Raw genomic sequence first — 21622 nt, 5'->3', positions numbered from 1 at the left:
CATTTGACTATAAAAAAAATGACAAACACTTTTCTCATGTTATAATTGCAAAATGTTTTAAATACTGCAATAAGATTAAAAAATCTTTCATGAAAGAGAAATTGAAAACGCAAAATGAGAATGAAGGACCGATAAAATCAAATTTCTGCCATAAATCTCATCAATTGCAGCTATAACGGACCAAAAATTTGTATGACTGTGTTTTTTTTAAAAAAAAATCAGTGTATACACAATCACAATGTATAACAACTTGGTGGTAACACCTAGAATATTTATGCAAAAATAAAAATTAATGGTGCATTATAGTTGGAAATAAATTGTTGTTTTGTTTGGGGTGGGAAACTATGTTGCACCGACATCGATACGAGACACGAGATATGACACGACACAACACTCTAACACGTTAATTCTAAAAAATGTTAGATTTTGACATACTAAGACACGTTTTGATATTAAATAACATTTTTAATTTATGTAGTGTATATTATATTTAATATTCAATAATTTAATAAAAAAATGAAGTTAGACTCATAATACCAATTAATTTTGCAAAAAAATATAAGATACCCTAAATATTTATATTAAACTCAATAAAATGGTAATCGTAATCCAACAAATCTAATAGGTAGTACTAAAAATGTAACGCAATGCAACATTTGAATTCCTTTTTGAATCTCTGAAATGCATGTTGGAGTTTCGGAGAATATCAGAGTATCGGAGAGTGTTGAAAAGTATTGAACACGATACATCAAATTTTTTGAAATATCGATACTTCATCGGTAAAAAATGTTAATAAATTAATTTTTATTAGCAATACTTCTATTAAAAAATTAGACATATGGATAAGCACAACTAAGTTATCAATGACAAACGGACGAGACAGACAGTACTAGTTAACAAATATTGATGATTCCCAAGGCAGCTATATTATTATATTTCATATGATAGTGTGTTATGATTGAAGAAGGCTGATGTATGACCAACAAGACAATGTTGGTTTATTCAGCATAGATAAATACGGAAACTTAGGGTGTGTTTGAAAGTGTTTTAGTTTTTTTGTTTTCAAAAATTGTTTTAAACATGAATTTTAAAAGTTGATTTTGAGAGTGAAAAACAAAAGAACTTGTTTGAGTGTAATTATAAAGAAGTTGTAATTATTTACAAAAATGTCATTAATGAAATTTTAGAATTACAAAAATGCCATCTAATATTTACGAAACTGTCATTAATAAAATTTTAGAATTACAAAAATGTCATCTAATATTTACGAAACTGCCATTAATGAATGCTGATAATTACGATTTTGCCACCGCCTAAAAAAAAATCTCAAACAGCATCGGAGAACATCCTCAAGTTGTTTTGGTTTTCTAGTTTTAAAAATAAAAAAAGAGTCGTTGTTTTGGAAAGTATTTTGCAAAACAATTATTCCCAAACAGATTTTTTTATTTTTTTGTTTTAAAAACTTAAAAACTGTTTTTAAGAACAAGAATCAAGCAGACCCCTAGCTACTTATGTTTAGGTTTCAATTCTGCTCCTTATTTTTCAGTATTTTTAGTCAGCATAGATAAATACTGAAAATTAAAATAATAAAAATTAATATAACCTTATAATAAATTAAAATTTTAAAAAAATTAACCCCAAAATAATATAGTGTTAGTTCATTAGAAATAATTTTATCTCCATTCATTAAAAAACATTAAATTCATATATAATATATATTTGGAAATTATAAAAGAAACATTGTATAGTAGTTAGCTACTTCGGGAAAATATTTTGATTGCTCTCGTCACACCTACACCCAGTCAATGGGAATAAAACATCTGTGCTACCGTGTTATACAAGGGAAAAAAAACTCGAGAGAAATGTTATTCTTATAATTTAAAAGTTTTACAATTTATTTTTTTATCGTTGATTATTGTCAATCTAATAGTTAAGATTTATTGGATCATATTTATTAATTAATTATTAATTTTTAATAAATAATAATCATTGGATTGACGGAAATCAACAATAAAAATATAAGTTGTAAAAGATTGTAAAATTTTTGGGACATGTGTTCGATTCGTGCTGAATGCATTCTTGGGGAGGGGGCTGAACCTTTAGCCATCACTGCTCCCCCGCACTCCGGATTAGTCTCATAGCCGGCTCAAAGAGTCGAAACTCGTGGGGATACCGGAAGGAGCCAACTCGCCTCAAAGAGGTAATTAAGGTTGGGTAACTCCAAAAAAAAAGATTGTAAATATTTTTTTTTCAAGATATCCTTCAGCCTAAAGCTGAAAACTAATTTTTTTCGAGGCAGAAAATCACATTTAGTGGATAAACCTCTCCCAACAAAGCATTTGTCATACATACGGTCAGGGACCGACACCCTGTCAACATGTTTAAAGAACCTAGCTATCTACCAATTGTGTTGGGTTTTGTTGATGATTGTAACATTTTTAAGTTGTAAGAATAACGCTCCTAAATAAACTCTAATACTTTGCCTATGTTTAATCCTCTAATTGCTCATTTTTACATGGTCATATTATTGATAAGTTTTATTTATTCATTAGCATATTAATAGTTACAATTTAATGATAAAACTCATAAAATGAAAAAGGAAAAGTAAAATAAATGAAAATGAAAAATGGTTAATTTAATTACTAACTATTAATTTATTAATGAATGATTAAATTTTTTAGCATAATTATATTCAGATGAGATATAAGAGGATTCTCTTCAAAAAGCATGGCTTTGGGTTGTGAGCATGATAAGTAGGAGAGCATCAGGGGTATTGAGTAGGTTGACCATGTTTTAAGTAAGAAATTTCGAATATTCAATTTCATTGTCAGAAATTGACAACTTCTCTCAAGTCTCAACTGTCTATTTAATTTAATTATGATTGTGTTAGACAAATAAAACACACTCACCAATCTTATTTAATATTTTGTTTTTTATGTTGATGTTATATTTATTTATACTCCAATGCAGAGGGACGGTATCAAGTTGTTAGTATGTTTGAGCGAGCACTTATGATTAATTATAAAAGGAAATTAGAATAACATAATGCTGTATGGTCGTTCACGCTGCGAATCAAAAAGTTTTAACGTTAGAGATAGATTATTCTGACTACTCTTATTTTGTCTACTCCTTTTAATATCGTTCGATTACAATCTCATCCAACGGTTAATATTTGTGATATAAAATAAACATTTTTTTTCTTTCTTTCTCAATTCTCCTCACTTCTTCTCACACCCTTTCTCTCTTCCTCTGCGACCAAGAACGAAAATAACTATAAAATTCAAAAAAAAAACACATACTACCATCAATTAAAAACCTCACTTATTTTGCCTATCTTTAAACAGAATATCTTCAATCACATACGATCAGGGAGATGAAGTGGAGAATATTCTGTATGGTTACATGGAAATTGCATATGACTTTGACAAACTAGATTTCAATAGCAAGAAATGGAGTATGGTAAAGAGACGGAAGGAAATTGAGGACCTTGATAATGCTCCTGTTAAAACCAATGAGAGACTATAGATACAATATGTTTGAATAACTTCTTAAGAATTTCATTGTCTCCTCATGCTAATAAGAATCGAGCATGCTATTGAAATCAATAACGATATATTGATAAATGAGTATGTGTTTTTAATAAGAAACCTCAAACTTATTATTATCTGTATTTGAAGAGAAAATACAGAAAATAATCGAACGATTAATCTTGCATTCTTTTTTTTGGACAACTTAATCTTGCATTTTTCAATCGAACGATATATTTTACAATGGTTCCGAGGAAAAAAGGAGACTTGCGTTGGACTATTAGATCTGGATGAAATAGAATTATATGGATTATTTTTAATTGATGGTCGAATGTGTTTTTCGTTTGATTTTCTCGTTATTTTCAGTGGATTATTTACAATGGTCGAATTGTTGGTCGCAAAAGAAGAGAGAAAGAGGAGGAGAAAAAAAAAAGTGGGAGGAAGTGAGAGAAAAAAAGAAAAAAAAAGGTTTATTTTATATCACAAATATTGACCGTTGGATGAGATGGTAATCGAACGATATTGAAAGGGGTAGGCAAAAATAGACAAAATAAGAGTATGCAAAATGACTTATCCCTTAATTTTATATCCTTTCTCAATAATTTTAGGCAACCTGATAAATAATGCACATATTTAACGTTTAATAATGATAAATGGTAATTAATTGAAAAAAGAGTATCATATAATTAATATAAAATGGAATAAGATCATCACATTTATATATGTATTTTGTACATGACATATTAAAATAGTAACAAAGAATTATTTTAGATTAATTTAAAATTACATAAACAAAATTAAATATGTTATAAGTGGATTTTGCATACAATAAATTGCAACTAATGACAGTCTATTATTTAATATATTAAATTCAAATAATAACAACTATATTTTTTATTGTACTTTTTATTATCTCATGATCTAAGATGAAAACAAGTATTTTTATTTTTTTATTTTTTATTTTGGTACAAAAACAAGTATTATTAGGTAAAACAACCATCGATTATTAAATTTATTAAAAAGTAAGAAATTTTTTCTTTGATAATTATTTCATCAATAATATTGTGAGAAATATTTAATATCTAATTTTATTATAATATAGAATGGTATTTTATTTTTTAATATCTTATTTCATTTTATAATTCCGTACTTCTTATTCCAATGTCTTATTTATAGTCTGGAGTTTTACTGAACGCGAGGAATGTAGTGAATGGGCCATCAAACGTTTTTCAGTCTTCATTTAAACAAACCAAAAGGGAAATGGCTTATATCTAGGGCTTGTTGCAGTAATCCCAATACTGGGCCTTTACTAAACAAGCTGTAGAAACTATCAAAAAACTAAAGCAGAAAAAAATTGTTACCAACACCTTTTTTAACATTTTTTGGTACTTTTTTCTTAGGGTTCATTTTTTATAAATCTACTTTAGACAATTTTGTTTAATGTTCACCGAAATGACATTATTTGAGATAAAAATCATTGTGTATTTATAATTTTAATTTATTTCAGGGTTATAATAGTCTTTATCATTCTAATTTTTTAATTTTTCAACCCCAAAACGACGTTGTTTCGATGAACATTAGACAAAGTTATCTAAAATAAGATTAAATACTTATTTTTTCCTTTTTTTATTAAATAAAAAGAATGGTCATATTTACAAACTCAAAATTTACAAATTCTTACAATTATACAATGTACTATGCGTAGTACATATTACTTAAGCACATAGTAATATATACTACCTATAGTACATATTGTAGTTTATAAGAGTTTACTTTGAATTTGTAAAAATAACATATCCCTCAGACAAAATCTTAAACAAACTTCATCAACAAAAAAATCATTTCATTTATTATGACTTACGGAGTTTTTTTTATCTAATTTTATTAAAAAAAATCAAAAAATGATGTTATAGTGACTCCTTGGCATGCTAATCTAGAGGTGACCATATGAGTTGAATTTGATGGGTCAACCCGCCAAAACGGGGTGGGACGGGTTGTACATTTCAACCCACCAACCCACCTCAACCCGCCCTGCTTAGTTGTGGGTCAAAACAAGTTGGTGGTGGGTCGGGGTAGGTTGGCCCGCAGGTGAAGGGTTAGCGGTAGGGCGGGGCGGGCTGACCCGTTTTGTCACCTATATGCTAATCGGCCGTATTCACGCGTGAATGGATCCATTTACATGTGAGAATATGGGTGTTCATCAATCGATCCAAACCGCGGTAACCGAACCGAAAAACCGAAAATCGAAAAATTGAAAATAAACAAAAAATCACAAATTTTAATTGGATTGGATCGGTTTTCAGATTGATTGATGAAAACTGATCCAATCCAAACCGATCCAATATATTAATTTTCCTCTACTTACTTGGGTCTTTCCCCAATCATAGCCCAAATTTTTTTAAATCTAAGATCTATCCATTAACCCATCAACTAAACCTAAGAAAAAACTTAGTCACATCTCATCAAAAAAAGATGTTATTTGCACGATAATCATGAAACAAATTTTAAGATTTTCAAAAAACCGAAAACCGATCTAATCCAAACCGAAAAAACTTGGATTGGATCGGAACAGATTTTAAAAAAATCCAAACTGAATGGATGATTACATGATCAAACCGAAGAGATTGGATCAGATGATTTTTACTTTCAAAACCGATCCAATCCAAACTGCAAACACCCCTACGTGAGAAGACATCTTTTACTTCCTTTTAGCATACGAACTTTGGAAGACTCGAAGTTCTCTACATCAACATTATCTATCACACGGGGACTTAGGAACAGATGAATGAACATGGATTTACTCCCTAAGGGGCGTTTGGTAGAGGAGAAATTTTTTTTTACTAGGAAAATACAATTACTGGAGAAATGGTAAGAAAGTAAGTTTGATAGAAAAATTTAAAAAAAGTTGTTGGGTTGACCAAAATATTAGTGAAAAAATTTATTTAAATTTGCAAAGTATATGTTTAGTTGAATGTAAAATAATGATGGAAAAATAGGTTAAATTGATGAAAATACCCCCATTATAAATTTTTTGTGGAAGTGAAGTCACTCACTATGAGGGTCAATTTGGTCCATAACTTTTTCCTCATTTTTCCACTTCTCCATCTATCCCAAAATACTATACCTCAAATGGTTTTTTGGAATAGTAAAAATCAACACAAAAAGAGTTTTCTATGTTTCCTAATCTCTTAGAATTTTTTTTTGCAAACTTGTACCAAACATGGTATTTCTCAATACCCACTTTCACTTCCCTATCAAATTCAAAATAAAACCTATACCAAACACGTCGTAAGTTTCACCATACATAACTTGATTTATACGTATGCCCTCCCCCGCCCCGCAACGGCCAATGGGTGCGTGGTGCTAAAAGTGGGAAAAATAAAGTTAGACGAAAGGTTTTAGTCTTTTGTGCGAGATGGTTTGTTAACAAGCATTTTTTAAATTTGAATTATTTCATATTTTTATGTTATTTAATGATTTTAGGAATGTAAATAGGTCAGATGGTTTGTCAAAGGCTTATGATTTGACCTAGCCTGACTTGACTGGACATGACCAATTTTATAATAGTATAGCCTTGAGCTTATTAAAAATATTGTTTAGAAGTTAAGCCTATTTTAGCATGTCTGGCCTCTAAGTCTCCAAGCATGTCTCGTATTTTTTAATATATAATATTTTATTTCTTTAATAAAATAATATCTTATTATTTTTGATAAAATAATATTTTGTTATTTTTCTATAAAATAATATACTTTTTAATAAAAAAAATCTTATGACTTTTCTAATTTTTCACAATCTTTTCTTTTTTATTACTTGGCAAACACATTTTTTTAACCGCAAAGTTCTTCGTGCTATTACTCTTCTCTCATTCGTCAAATTTCGCTACTCTTTTGTCCCGTTCTCAACTTTTCATCTTTCCAAATCATCAATCGCTCTCTATCGACTTTAAAGACTTTTGCAACTGATAGTAAGTCCTTATTTTTTGTATTTTTTGCTCTTTTTGTCTTATAGACAAAATTGTCTCATTTCAAAGTTTCCATTAAAAAATAATATATTATTTGACTCATAGGTGCTGTATTCTATGTATCTTGTTTTTGTTTGTTGACCATGTGTTTATGTGTGTGATTTTTTTATTTGTTTCTCTTTATTTTTTTAATTATTTTTTTGTTGGAAAATTCTTTTTATTAGTCTAATTTGATTGGCTTTCACTTGTTTTATAGTTACTTTTTTATGTTTAAATATTATGGTTATTTAGCGTTAAAATAATTATTTTGTATGTATAGAAAAAAACAATAAATACTTTTATGCTCATTTTTTATACGCGCACACAGAGAGATTCACCAGCATATGTGTGTCTATGCATATGTGCTTGTGCGTATAAATTTTTAATTTATTTTAAATTAAATTGAAATTTAATTTTATAATTAAAATCAATATAGTTCGATTGAAATAACATAGTTAAATTCTCAATATTTTGGGTTATGTTTAATTATTGTACAAAATAATTACAACCTATAATTTAAGTAGTGCAATATATTATTTTTGAAGACTTGATAAATCAGATCAAACTTTATATTTTTTAAAAATAAATCAAATCAAATTTATAATTTGACTTGTATCAAGTTAACAGATCAAATCAGGTATGAAATAATTTATATAGCCATAGTCCAGGCTAAAGCCTGACTTCGCTGACTCATTTACCCATCTACTTTGAAGCATTTTGCAATAAAACTCACCTCAAATAATATTTTCTCAAACCCCTTCCATTAATTATTCTCTGCTTTTGCTTATGTCTCCCACGCCAAGTGACTCCAATCAGACTCAGCTTCATACATTTTTACAACCCATGCCACCAATATAAGCAGCCCAGTACGTACAAAATAAAAATGCATCGGCACAAGCATAGCGTTGATGCTTGGACATGACTTGGAGCATAAAAAGGCCACACTAAGAAAACCAGAGAAAATATTTTTGGCTGTAACCCTTCAATGATAAACTCATCTCCCAATATTATGGAATAAAAGACAATGCATTGATCTTTATCAAGAGTAGTATTGTAGCCTCTTTAATGATCGGTAAAGAGTATTCAAAATTCTTATTTTGATTTCATACCTTAAAAAATATGAGAATTAATAGACATTATTTATTTAAGCTGTGTTAACTAAATTAACTAACAAATGATATATCGTAATTTGATATTAATTTTTTTTGTAATGTATAATTATTTTATATTAAAATTGATTATATATCATTTATTGATTGATTTTTTTTTTACATTTATTGATTGATTTAGGTATGCGCAAGTCTTTCTAAAAGTATATAAAGCGAAGCAATACATAATATAACTATTCCCAGACCAATGAAACGTATTTAGATCAATTGATACGGAATTATTTCAATTTAATTAATATTCTTAACTTTAAATCACAGGTACAACTGCATTAAAAATATAGTAATGATGAAAAAATGATTATATAATAAAGAGCATGTTACGTTTTCAACTTTTTTTTTTTACAATTTTTACAATCTCAAATATGTATTCTGAAAAATACATTTTCAAATATTTGTATTATCCAAAATATATAATTGAAGTTGTAAGAATTATGTAAAAAAAAAAAATTATAAACGTAACTATTTTCATATAACAATACCTAACATTATTTTGCTTTGGGACCCAAATCACATTCTTATCCAATTTAAGCAATCAATAACGGATATCTACATAACCAAACAGAGATTAAGTTTTAACCACCAAACAGTCCTAGAATTCGCACTTGCTTTGTGAAGAAACCTTTCCAGTTAGGATTGTGAATGGTGATGGATAATATCCATGTACTCGAGTTACTTTTCCTAAAAATTCATAAATGTTGTTGTGGACTACGATGGAATTGAGAAACCAGCGTCCACTTTGTCTCGTTTTCATTTATAAACTTGGGAAAAAGATTTCTGATGTTGCATGATAAATCTTTTCTCCTATTACTCTCACTCTGTGTCAATCATTTTTTTATTTTTTATTTTTTTCTTTAAGGTGGATTTCACCCCTTTCTTACTTTGTAAGAAAACTTGCATTTCTCATACAACATGAGAAATTACAAGCACTATAAACTTTTACTTATCGCTACTAATCAATGCAAATTTATCGCCTACCATCTATCTTTTTTGTCCCTCTCCTAGTTTTTTTTTTATTTACTTCTTACAAAATTAAAACAATCATATTTTGCTTTGTTTGAACTTAAAGGACCCCTCCTTAAAAATCGTGCATCCTTGACCACATCCTGTCTCTTCCAACTCTCTAAGATTTTCACATCAGTGGATAATATCGACGTTATTTTATTTTCTTCTTTGGACATATTAAAGAAGCAGTCGAGTGGCAACTACAAGTGGCACCAAATGGATTAAATTATAAGATTCTTCAGTCAATTGAAGATAAGGTTGGCCCAGTCAGCTTTGCCATCCACATCCCTTATCTAACCTGGTTTCAGATAAATCCTAGTGCGTTATTAATACAAGCAATTGGTGTTAGAGATAATATTTCATAATATTATATTAGTTCTTCAACGTCACTAACATAATTATTTGAGTATCCTCATTTTCCACCTTCGTGTTTGGTACGAAAATTTTGATAGAATATTTAAAAAAATGAAATGGAGAAAATATATTTATCATGTTTGATATGAGATAAGTTAAAAAATACTGGTATAAAATATTTGTCATGGATAATTTTTTCAACTGGACATTGACAAAAAAAAATACAATTCAAAAAGTGATATTTTTTTTTTATCCTAGAACCGATAATCTTGCTTAAGAACGTTTAAAAATCTTTGGACACAGATAACCCTATCATAAAAAGTAGGTTTCAAACAAATTTTCAAACAATATGAGTACTTTTGTAATTTTATTTCACATTCCTATATATATTTCACAATCAACCAAACATAGCATTAATATAATGACTCAACTTTTCTGACAAAATTTTTGGCCTACTAAACATCTTTTTATAACTTGCCCAAGATAAAAAAAAATCACGTCATATTCTCTGTACCTTTTCTTTCCCTATAAAGAAAAATATCTCTCGTATCAAACATCCCCTTAACTCGAAATGACTAATGGGAGAAATTAATGTATATGATGTGTGGTTATCAATAAATTCATGATATACACCTTAATCATAAGAATATTAATAATGATGGTAACAAATTTATACATATATTACTTTACATGGGTACTAAGGATCATCTGTTTCTGTTCCCCCACCCCACCACCACAAGAAACAAATGGTTTATTAAACAAAAAATATATATTTAAAATTTGTTTATAAAGATTAGATATTTTTTTTAAAAAACAATTTTTTTTAAAAAAATTATTTTAGTAAGCCTTTTCATTTAAAAAGAATTTTTTGAAAAGCAGCTTTAAAAATTATATCATAAAAATATATTTTTTAAACTCAAAACAAATTATTATCTAATTATAATTAATTTCACTTATTTTTAACACACATATATTATGATTTTGTTAGCTATATATTATATAAGGTGAAATGCACTCACAAAATATGGCCAAAGCATTATTCTAAGAAAAACACTTTTTACACATTATTGGAAAACATGTTACCGTCCACCTAGGATATATATGTGGCAGAATTAAAATCCAAATACCAAAAATAAAAGTAAAAAAATACCAGGTGCAAGTAAACATTAAGGGAAATAGGAGTATAATGTTTTAGGAAAGTTGTTAGGTTATGTTATAGAGATAAAGATTGTGGGACCCACACTTGTTTTGATTTTTTATTTTTGAAAACACATGTGGGCCCCACATTTCCTATCTCTATAACATAACCATCAAATTTTCCTACAACATTATTCTTCTTATTCCCAAACATTAATGTTCCAACATATATATAAAATAAGAGTTTGATTTTTGTCATTATAAATGACATAAGTTATGTCATTTTAGAAGAGAGATAGACACAAAGAATAAAACTCAAAGAAAAAAAAGTAATTAATTTTTTTTAATTTAAATTTTAAATAATTTTTTTATTTTGTGTGTGTCTTTCTTTTAAAATAACATAACTTTATATCATTTAAGACAAACACTTTTTTCATAAAATAATTATAATGTTAATAAGCACAAAAATAACATCGCCATTCATGCTCTACCATACCCACCTCATTTATTTGTTTACCTGTGTTTTTCATTATCTTGGCTAACTCATTTCATCATTATACTCATAGTGCTTATCTCAAAAAAATTATTCGAGTACTTATTGGACACCGAGTTCATCAGGCAAGCATTATTTTTCATGTCAAAGTGGCTATGGAGGGCGAGTTCAAATGTCACCGTCATTCTTTCACATCACTTACCTTAAGTTAACAAAAGAACACGTTTGAGAGGCCGTTACATACATCTATGCGGGTGAATAGCTTCGCTTGCATTCGTAACACAGATTCAATATGGCAATCACTGAATAGTCTTAATTTATGATAGATAAACGATAACTGCTTTCCCCCTTCTTACAATGAAATCGAATGAGAAAAAGACGGTCTCAAACGCCTAAATTGTCGATGATCTACAAAATCCAAAATCAGAGAAAATGAGGTAGGAAGGAGGATAAGAAATTAATATGCAGAAAAATCAGGCAATCCTCTCTTACAAGTTAATCGAATTTTTAGCTTCCCATTATATCACACATCATTGTTCTTCACCAAAAAATTAAAAATTAAAAATAAAAACATTTACATCATTCTTCCAGTTTCTTTTTGTGTCTCCCAGAAAATCAAGACGACGAAGAGACAAACAATTGATCCAAACAAAAGCTTACCCATTCTTCGGTACAGAGACAAAACAGAAACATACTAAACAGTCTCAACCTTCTCAAATCTCAACTATGTACAGAGAGAGACTTTTATTCCATTGCATGCACTATACAACTTTACAGAGTCAAATCAAAGAGAGTTAAAAGGCCATCGAATTCATTCACAAATCAACAACTCACTCCTTATGTAGATTCACCTAATCAGTTCCGAGACCCATCCAACATCAGGGATAGGATATGAAAATGCAGCGTTATTTCTCCCAATCGAGTTCTCCCTACTAAGTTTGGCGTAGATTTTCGCTCTAAGGTCTCTTCCAGATTCCACCCTCTCCATAGCAGGCTCTTCTTCACATCGATTGAGAGTTGATGGCATACTCATAAACCCACCTCGGGTAGACCCAAACACACAACAACGACCCATCTTGGATCCCCGGGTTGAACCGGAAGACACATCCTCAACCTCAAGTTTAACATTACGCATTGAACTCACTATTTCACGGAGGTTTCCGGGCGAAACTGGTGGCGTATCACAGAGCGAAGAGTTAAGGACCGAAGTAGGAGATGTAACAAACGATTCAGGCGAGCCATGAGTCAAGACACGAAGTTGGTCCATGGTGTGAGCAAAGAAGCACACTCGGCGGCGGCAACTGGTTCCGTCTTTGCAGAGTTGGGTTCTGTAACGAGAAGGGTGGAGCCAGCATTCGAAGACGCCGTGAGCGAACTGGCACGAGTCACCTTTCATGCAGTTCCCTCTTCGAAACTCGGGGCATGCGGTGCCGGAGTAATGGTATTTGCGAGGGTCTCTCCGGCGAGCCTTCTCGCCGGGATGAGCGTAGGGACACTCCGTCCAGTCATGTGACCTGCCACGTGGACAGTCTCTGACCTTGAACTGGAACATTCGGAAATGATCGCTGGAGAATAGGTGGATGGGCATGTCGAAATCTTCATCCACTGCATTAATGGAGAATGGGGACGGTGCTCCTCCATCGGATTGTGTTGTGTCCCAATGAGGAATTTGAAGGTTTGGGATCATCCTTAATGAAGTGGTCTGTTTGAGTTTGGTGTCTGAATAATAAATATATAATGTGATGCGCATACTAGAGTATGTGCCTGGTTATATATAATGTGATGCGCAGCGGCATAACAGAGGATGTGCACGAGGAAGTGAATCTTGGCATGTTAAATTAATGATAATAAAAAAAAAAAAAATACAAGAATAAAAAGTTATATAATCATAGTTAAATATTTAATTATTAATGATTAAAATCTTCTCACATGTGTGATAATATAAATTACATACGAGACGATCGATTTCTGTGGTTTGTTTAACCGAGGTTGAGGTTGAGGTTGAGTCCGATTGTGTTATAAGCAATTTTAAAATATCTAAAGTCCTGATGTATCCACGTGGCTGGCTTGTGAAGTGTTATTGCCTCCTTTCTTAGGCACGTGTTAGGCGAATCATGCCAGCCCAATTTTACTCAATGGAATGGTTGAGTAGTTAACTAGTTACTATACTATAGAAAAAGCATGTTTGTCAAAGGAAAGAATGCCATTAATATGTTAATAAGTGTGCTAATTACTTTCGGTGAAATATTGGGTGTTCGAATGGGCCAAATGTACAACTTTCGGTGCAATTTTATAAAGTTTAAACGATAATATTAGCTTTAATTTATATGAGGTTGTGTCTATTTCTTATTAAATTCATAATCTACATAAGAAAAAAATACATTTTTTTATGAAAGGATTTCCTTGTAAAGTAATGCTATTTGATGCTGTTTTACTTGTACATATAACACGCGCATATATATATATATATAATAGTGTAAACTTATTACGATAACAAAATTAATCATTTGTTTTTTAATTTAATAATTTGTTGAAAATGAAGTAGACTATGCTTATACATGTTACCAGATTATTTGTATTTTTTGGTGAGAAAACAATTCATGACAAATAGTAATTATTTTATAAGAATTAAGAACTTTAATAATTTTACCCATTAAATTTTTACTAATAAGAAACTATTTTTACAGCTACCAAGGGAATAATCATATATTTTTATAATACTCTAAATATGATGTAAACAATTTAATTTTAATATATTGATAATAATAAATAATTTTATGGTATTATTCAAGAGGAGAAAAAAATGATGAAGCCCAATTGAGATTGTAATTTATAGTGTTGGAGAGAAGTAAGTAAAACAAGTATAAAAAAGGTAGACATAATATCTTATGACATAATAAAAATATTAAGTGTGTGCTTACCAAAAATAAAATGTTAAATCTGTTAAATAATATTATATTACATTATTAAATATCAAATTTAGTAATAATGCATTAAGAAAAATCAATAGGATTTCATCAATTTTATTTTTATTTTTTTTTGAAAAAAAGTGTCACATCGTATCCCTTCCTCCAACTATCACGTGTGTGTGTATTATATAGAGAGACCCACATGGGGCTAGGGTTGTTCCCCCCAAGTCTGAAAAAATAAAGTGGATATCGTAAAATTTGTTAGGGACTAAAGTGGATATCGTAAAATTTGCTGAGGATCAAAAAAGATATTTACTCTTAAAATAATGATTTCAGCAAAATTGGCAGTAATTTGAGTTAGAACAATCGACTACTAACCAAACTACTATTTTTTTTTATTTTTTTTTGTTTTGTACAAACCAAACTACTATCTGTTATGGACATCTAACGTAGCCGAACTTGTTTGGAAATTTTTTTTTTGGTACATAACTTGTTTGCATTTTGTTACATCTAAGTCCAGCCCAATTCTGACGGCTGTAGCCTATTCTATTTTTTAAGTAATTGTAGCCCATTCTTTCTTTGCATGTGGAAATGATTTTGGACTCAAAACAATTATAAAGATAAATGTATAATCTCTACCACAACAAGATAAAACTAGAAAAAAAGAAGTTCGGGCCATTGTAGGGTAGTATAGATTGGGCCAATAATTATTAATATGGGCCGGGCTGAGTATTATTCGTACAGCTTAAGATTTTTCAAACACAACCCGCACTTTATATTGAGGTTATGGAACTCAACTTATTTTATCACCCTTGATTTTTAAGTGTTCTGACACAAGGGAAATATCTTATTATGCACTATTAAATGGTGGAACATCACTTATAATATTAAAAATGTAATTAAAGTGGGAACCGATTATACTTACCATCATTTTAGGCTTATCACCTTTATTATCTCTTTGATTGCTGTTAGATTAATTTCAAATAAATAGCAGTTAATTTTTTGTTTTTTTCAATCGTTAATTTTAAATTGATCTAATAATATAAGAAAAGGTGATAAAAATGATAAACTTAAAATGATGATAAGGATAACCTTTCCCCTTAAAGTGAAATGATATAAGTTATTATACCTTACCTTTGACATGACATTGACTGAGTTTAATTACATCAATTTCAAACTAGATGCTGAATTTATTAAATAAAAAAAAAATCATTTAATACAAATATAAAATTTATTTACGTTAAAGGATATGAGAAATAAAATCTCAAAGTAATAATCTCAGATAAATGATTAGAACTCTTCAGCACTTGCAAGACGTAGTAAACAACAATATGTTTTCTCTTAGGTGAATGGCATGAGGATATGATTGCGATTATACATTAAATCCTGGATTTAAGACCCCGCATCAGATGTTGATGTCTTTGACTGCGCTGCGGAAAACCAATCAGTGGTTTCGTGTATAAGGTAACAGCCACTTTGTTTTATAATTCGTTCCATTACTAGTGTGAAAATCTTTGTTAAATTGCAAATTTACACATGTACCAATTGTTTAATGTGTTTGCAGGGTGAGGGTGCCTCAGCCATTACTCATTTACACTGAATTTCCTACTTCATTATCGATTCTTGCCTTCCCTACTTAGAATTTAGAAGGGACCAACTTTGGTTATTGTTTCCACGCCTTAATGATGCGAGGCTTGATATTTCTTCTTCTTTTTTTCTCTCTTTCATTGTCTTCCCCTCTAAAAAGCATCGTCGGTGTTGTACAATGCTAAATGAAAATGGAATTATAGTTGAGTTTAATCCAACTCAGTCATCATTAGCGAATAAATTTTGTTAATAGCCTCAAGTTTCAGGAAAGAAGAACCCCAATGGGTGCACAAGGACAAGGCTCTTTGGTTTACCGAACATGCAAGGAACCCTTTGTAATAATATACACATCATATTAGCTAACATAACAGATAACATTTAATTTCAGCAATCCATAATTGCATCTTGCACCTTGCACCGTGACGTATTTTGTCGGTTGCAAGTTTGGCTTTTGCAAAACAGAATGATGATATGATATCATATGCTTAGGGAGTTCCGTTACATCAGAATTTTGCAAAGCCCGGTAGATGCGGTTAGTGGTGGGCATTTACTATCAGCGTGGTTCTGTGTTATGTCTGCGAATCGAGTTCTTATGTTACATTCATATGAAATTGAATTTGTAGTAAGTTTTACAATATCTTAAATGGATCGAAAAGGTATATTCACCTAACTCTTTTGAAACCTTGTAATCGAAGTCTCGTACAAATGGGTAATGTGATAATGTTAAACTAAGGAACCAAAGCATTCTTCCTCAACCTGCGAGGCTTAGGCTTTCATTCCAATTCAAGCATTGCTTATCTGCAAGACAAAGCAATAGGGAAGGAAAAATAAAAGGAAAAACAGAAAGGCAACACCTTCCTTTTTCTTGGGGACTATTTAAAAGGGTTTCTAACACTAATCAGTTACGAAATTGATTTGATCCCGTTGTTTAAAGGACAACTGGGACGAAAAGCTAAAAGCTTGTACACAATGGGGTTCTCGTTGATGGGTTAGGCTGGTGGGCCCCACAGTTTTCCGTAGCCTTTACTCGCAATGTTGCTGAGCCAATGCGTATATATATTGAAGAGGTTCTGGGCCTTGTGCTTCACAAGCAGAGTCTCCAACTTTCACTTCCACTGGAAGCACAAGCATCCTCAGCCCCAGGTGCCTTGTTGGGCTTATTTTTCTTCTCAGTAAAAAAATGTCTTCACCATGCGTGTTCTCTTTAGGGAGTCACATTTTTTTAAAGATTTGGTTTTTTTTCCCTTTCTAATTGAAGATCTCCTTGATGTTTTTTGAATTGGTTTAGAGGTTCGGAGAAACTATGGATAACTTACAGAAGATCAATGCTGGAAACCACTCAGAGGCATGCACTTTTACTACCCACTATTCAGCAAGTTTTCATGTGCTTGCGTTGCCTTACCTATAGGATTATAAAAATAGTTCATCTAGAGCTTAATTACTAACTAGTGTCCTTGTAAATATTATATATAACTAATTATTATTTTATGCATATATAACTAGACTGTCCTAAAGTTTTCAACCGTTTTCTGATATTGCTTTCTTTTACAGACCATGAAGGGAAACATCTCTGGTCCTAGCAGGATCAAGGTTTCTAATATTTTGCTAAATCATGACTTCTCTGAAGGGCTGAACTCTTGGCATCTCAATTGCTGCAACGGCTATGTGGTTTCAGCTGAATCCGGTCCTCAAAAAAGAATGATAAATGGTAATTATGCTGTTATCACTAACCGTAAGGAATGCTGGCAAGGTCTTGAGCAAGATATCACGGACAAAATTTCCATTGGTTCCACTTACATGGTTTCAGCATGTGTTGGAGTATCTGCGCTTTCTCAGGGGTGTACCGATGTTCTAGCTACTCTGAAACTAGAATATCATGATTCAACTACTAGCTACTTGTGCATTGGAAGGTATACAATGTTATAATTTCTTTGTGTAGTTTCTCTTGTTCTAAAGAGATTGAAAGGAAACGCTTACTCCGTTTACCATAATTTTGTACAGAACTTCTTGTAGAAACGGTAGCTGGGAAAAGTTGGAAGGGTCATTTTCATTGTCAGCTATGCCTGATCGGGTTATATTTTATTTGGAAGGACCTGCTCCTGAGGTTGACCTGCTTATACAATCAGTAGACATTAACTGCTCCAGTTCAAATGATTACGAATATCATGTAATTATGCATTTTTAGTTGTGCATTTCTTTTGTTGTTTCCTGAAATCTTTATATTTTTTTACTCATTAACTTGTGAAGCATTCTCTTCTTATTTCAAAAGACAACAAACACAGAATGTGTTTCCACTGAAGATGAGAACATCATAATAAACCCCCAGTTTGAGGATGGCCTGAATAATTGGTCTGGAAGAGGCTGCAAGATTGTGTTACATGATTCCATGGGAGGTGGGAAAATCCTTCCAAAGTCTGGGAAATTCTTTGCATCTGCAACAGAACGCACGCAAAGCTGGAATGGAATTCAGCAGGAGATTACTGGACGAGTTCAGCGCAAGCTCGCATATGAGGTCACCGCTTTGGTTCGTATATATGGGAACAAAGTCACTACTTCCGATGTAAGGGCTACTTTGTGGGTTCAAACACCAGATCTTCGAGAGCAGTACATAGGCATTGCAAAGTTAGTGTCTATCTTACTTCTTTTTTACTGTATTTCAAATAGACTCTGAGGTGGCTTTGGTGGTTATTATTTTTGGTAAATATATATAAAAGAAAGAAATTAAGTGTGGTACTGTATGATTGAGTTGTTGCATAGTCATGAATAATTGATATTAGAAAGCTACCTTAACATTTCTTTTTAAGTGCTGAACGAAGCTTATGTGTACTAAAGTGTGCAGGCAACAGATAAAGATTGGGTTCAAATGCAGGGAAAGTTCCTTCTAAATGGTTCCCCATCAAAAGTAGTTGTTTATTTAGAAGGTCCTCCTCCAGGCACTGACATTCTTGTCAACACTTTGGTTGTAAAGCATGCAGCTAAAGCACCACCTTCAACACCCCCGGATTTTGAGGTTGGGCTTTCAATTTTTTTTTCTGTAATTTACTTCAATGTATATTAGCAATACGTGGAACTTCATTTTGCACATTCATTGTTAAATTTAAAAACTTAACCAATGACCTGATACGCTCTTGTTTTGTGGCCAATTCGGCATGTTTCAAGCAACTAAAGATTGATTTTGTTTTTGCAGAATGCTCCTTTCGGTATTAATATAATTGAGAACAGTAATCTGGCTAATGGTACAAATGGATGGTTTCCCCTTGGTAATTGTACTTTGAGCGTTGGAACTGGTTCACCGCGTATAATTACACCAATGGCAAGAGACTCTCTTGGGCCTCATGAATCCCTAAGTGGCCGCTACATCCTTGTAACCAATCGCACACAGACATGGATGGGTCCTGCTCAGATGATCACTGAGAAATTGAACCTCTTTTTAACTTATCAAGTATCTGCATGGGTACGGATTGGTTCAGGATCAACTGGGTCTCAGAATGTGAATATTGCCCTTAGTGTTGATAACCAATGGGTCAACGGAGGACAAGTTGAGGTTGCTGATGACAGATGGCATGAAATTGGTGGGTCCTTTAGAATTGAAAAGCAGCCATCTAAGGTTATGGTTTATGTTCAAGGTCCAGCTTCTGGTGTTGACTTAATGGTGGCTGGGCTTCAAATTTTCCCTGTTGATAGACACGCAAGGTTTAGATATTTAAGGAGGCAAACAGACAAGGTAACATCTAGGTTTAGCTATTCCTATCTCTCTGCTATGTCCTATACACAGTTCATTCCTTTTTATGACTAAATAAAACCTTGCATGACAGGAAAAAATGTTACAGGAAGCTTAGTGTATTCAGATTGTAATGCCTAATCTTTTTTATTATATCCATTCTTCATTGATAGGATATGTGATAATTTACGTTGCTTGTTATTTTTCCATGTTTCTCATTCCAAACATTTCTCACTTGCTGCTCTGCAGATTCGTAAGCGTGATGTTATCCTAAAATTCTCTGGGATGGACTCATGCGGGTTACTTGGAACGTTGGTGAAAGTTAGACAAATACAAAACGATTTTCCAATTGGATCATGCATCAATCGAACAAATATTGACAATGAAGATTTTGTTGACTTCTTTGTGAAACATTTTAACTGGGCTGTGTTTGGGAATGAGTTGAAGTGGTATTGGACTGAGCCACAGCAAGGGAATTTGAACTACAAGGATGCTGATGCTATGTTAGACTTGTGTCAGAAATACAATATAAACACCCGTGGTCATTGTATCTTCTGGGAAGTGGATGGCACTGTTCAGCAATGGATCAAATCCCTGAATAAAAATGATTTGATGACAGCTGTCCAAAATCGCTTAACTAGCTTGTTAACTCGCTACAAAGGCAAGTTCAGGCACTATGATGTTAATAATGAAATGTTGCATGGCTCATTTTATCAAGATAGGTTAGGTAAGGATATAAGGGCAAACATGTTCAAGACTGCACACCAACTAGATCCATCTGCTACCCTCTTTGTGAATGATTATCATGTTGAAGATGGATGTGATACTAGATCATCTCCGGAAAAATACATTCAACATGTTCTTGATTTGCAAAAGCAAGGTGCCCCAGTTGGGGGAATTGGAATTCAAGGTCACATAGACAGTCCTGTGGGGCCTATTGTTTGTTCAGCACTTGATAAATTGGGTACTCTTGGTCTACCAATCTGGTTTACTGAGCTTGATGTGTCTTCCACTAATGAATATGTCAGAGCTGATGATTTGGAAGTTATGTTGAGGGAAGCTTTGGCACACCCTGCTATAGATGGTATAATGTTGTGGGGATTTTGGGAATTGTTTATGAGCCGGGACAATTCACACTTGGTGAATGCAGAAGGTGACCTTAACGAAGCTGGTAAAAGATACCTTGCTCTTAAAAAAGAGTGGTTATCCCACAGCCATGGTCATGTTGATGAGCCAGGGTATTTCAGCTTCAGAGGCTTCAGTGGAACATACAATGTGGAAGTTGTGACCTTAGCAAAGAAAATTTCTAAGACATTCGTTGTTGACACGGGTGACTCGCCACTGGTGATATCAATCGATTTATAAGCGTCCTGCTTCGCCCAGGAACTGGTAATTTTTTTATTTTTTATTTTTGTAATGTCATGCATTCGTGGTTTTAACTATATCTTTTTTCCATGCGGTTTGCTGAAATGTGAAGTTGGTAATATGTGTAATGTTATGATTGCTGGACACGACCATTCGAAAAAAGAATAAGATTTGCTGGTTCTGTTATTAAACTAGTTGCTGGTCACTCTGATATTACTTAAAAAATTTTAAACGCCACATTGAATAATATTCCTTCTCTAACCTTTATATATACAAAAAAACAACAACTTTATCTATCCTTAATCAAACATAAAATCAAACTCTCTTTTTACTCATACTCCCGTTATATGTCACAGAC

The 21622-nt window shown here is 31.9% G+C and overlaps 2 protein-coding genes across 2 annotated transcripts; one reads left to right on the top strand and one right to left on the bottom strand.

Annotated features, from left to right (window-relative positions):
- Positions 1-12293: 12293 nt before the first annotated feature.
- LOC133317156 (zinc finger CCCH domain-containing protein 20-like) lies at positions 12294-13392 on the bottom strand. The gene has a single exon (XM_061518990.1). The coding sequence runs from the start codon at positions 13367-13369 to the stop codon at positions 12530-12532; it is 840 nt and encodes a 279-aa protein (XP_061374974.1). The 5' UTR covers positions 13370-13392; the 3' UTR covers positions 12294-12529.
- A 4089-nt stretch (positions 13393-17481) lies between these two features.
- Positions 17482-21264, top strand: LOC133317158 (endo-1,4-beta-xylanase 1-like). The gene is made up of 5 exons (XM_061518992.1): positions 17482-17521; positions 18443-18800; positions 19011-19188; positions 19366-19902; positions 20149-21264. The coding sequence occupies exons 1-5, from the start codon at positions 17482-17484 to the stop codon at positions 21262-21264; spliced, it is 2229 nt and encodes a 742-aa protein (XP_061374976.1).
- Positions 21265-21622: the final 358 nt, after the last annotated feature.

This window comes from Gastrolobium bilobum, unplaced genomic scaffold, assembly GCF_033153095.1.
Source record: "Gastrolobium bilobum isolate Gb01-03AN ecotype WA unplaced genomic scaffold, APGP_CSIRO_Gbil_v1 utg5255, whole genome shotgun sequence".
Taxonomy (NCBI): Eukaryota; Viridiplantae; Streptophyta; class Magnoliopsida; order Fabales; family Fabaceae; genus Gastrolobium; species Gastrolobium bilobum.
Note: the sequence above shows the minus strand (reverse complement) of the source record. Positions and strands in the feature narration are given on the sequence as shown.

Coding starts and splice junctions, on each gene's coding strand:
- LOC133317156 (XM_061518990.1), bottom strand. CDS start 13,369: ATGATCCCAAACCTTCAAATTCCTCATTGGGACACAACACAATCCGAT.
- LOC133317158 (XM_061518992.1), top strand. CDS start 17,482: ATGGATAACTTACAGAAGATCAATGCTGGAAACCACTCAG. Junction 17,522..18,442: donor CAATGCTGGAAACCACTCAG/AGGCATGCACTT, acceptor TCTTCTTATTTC/AAAAGACAACAAACACAGAA. Junction 19,189..19,365: donor CAACACCCCCGGATTTTGAG/GTTGGGCTTTCA, acceptor TTGTTTTTGCAG/AATGCTCCTTTCGGTATTAA.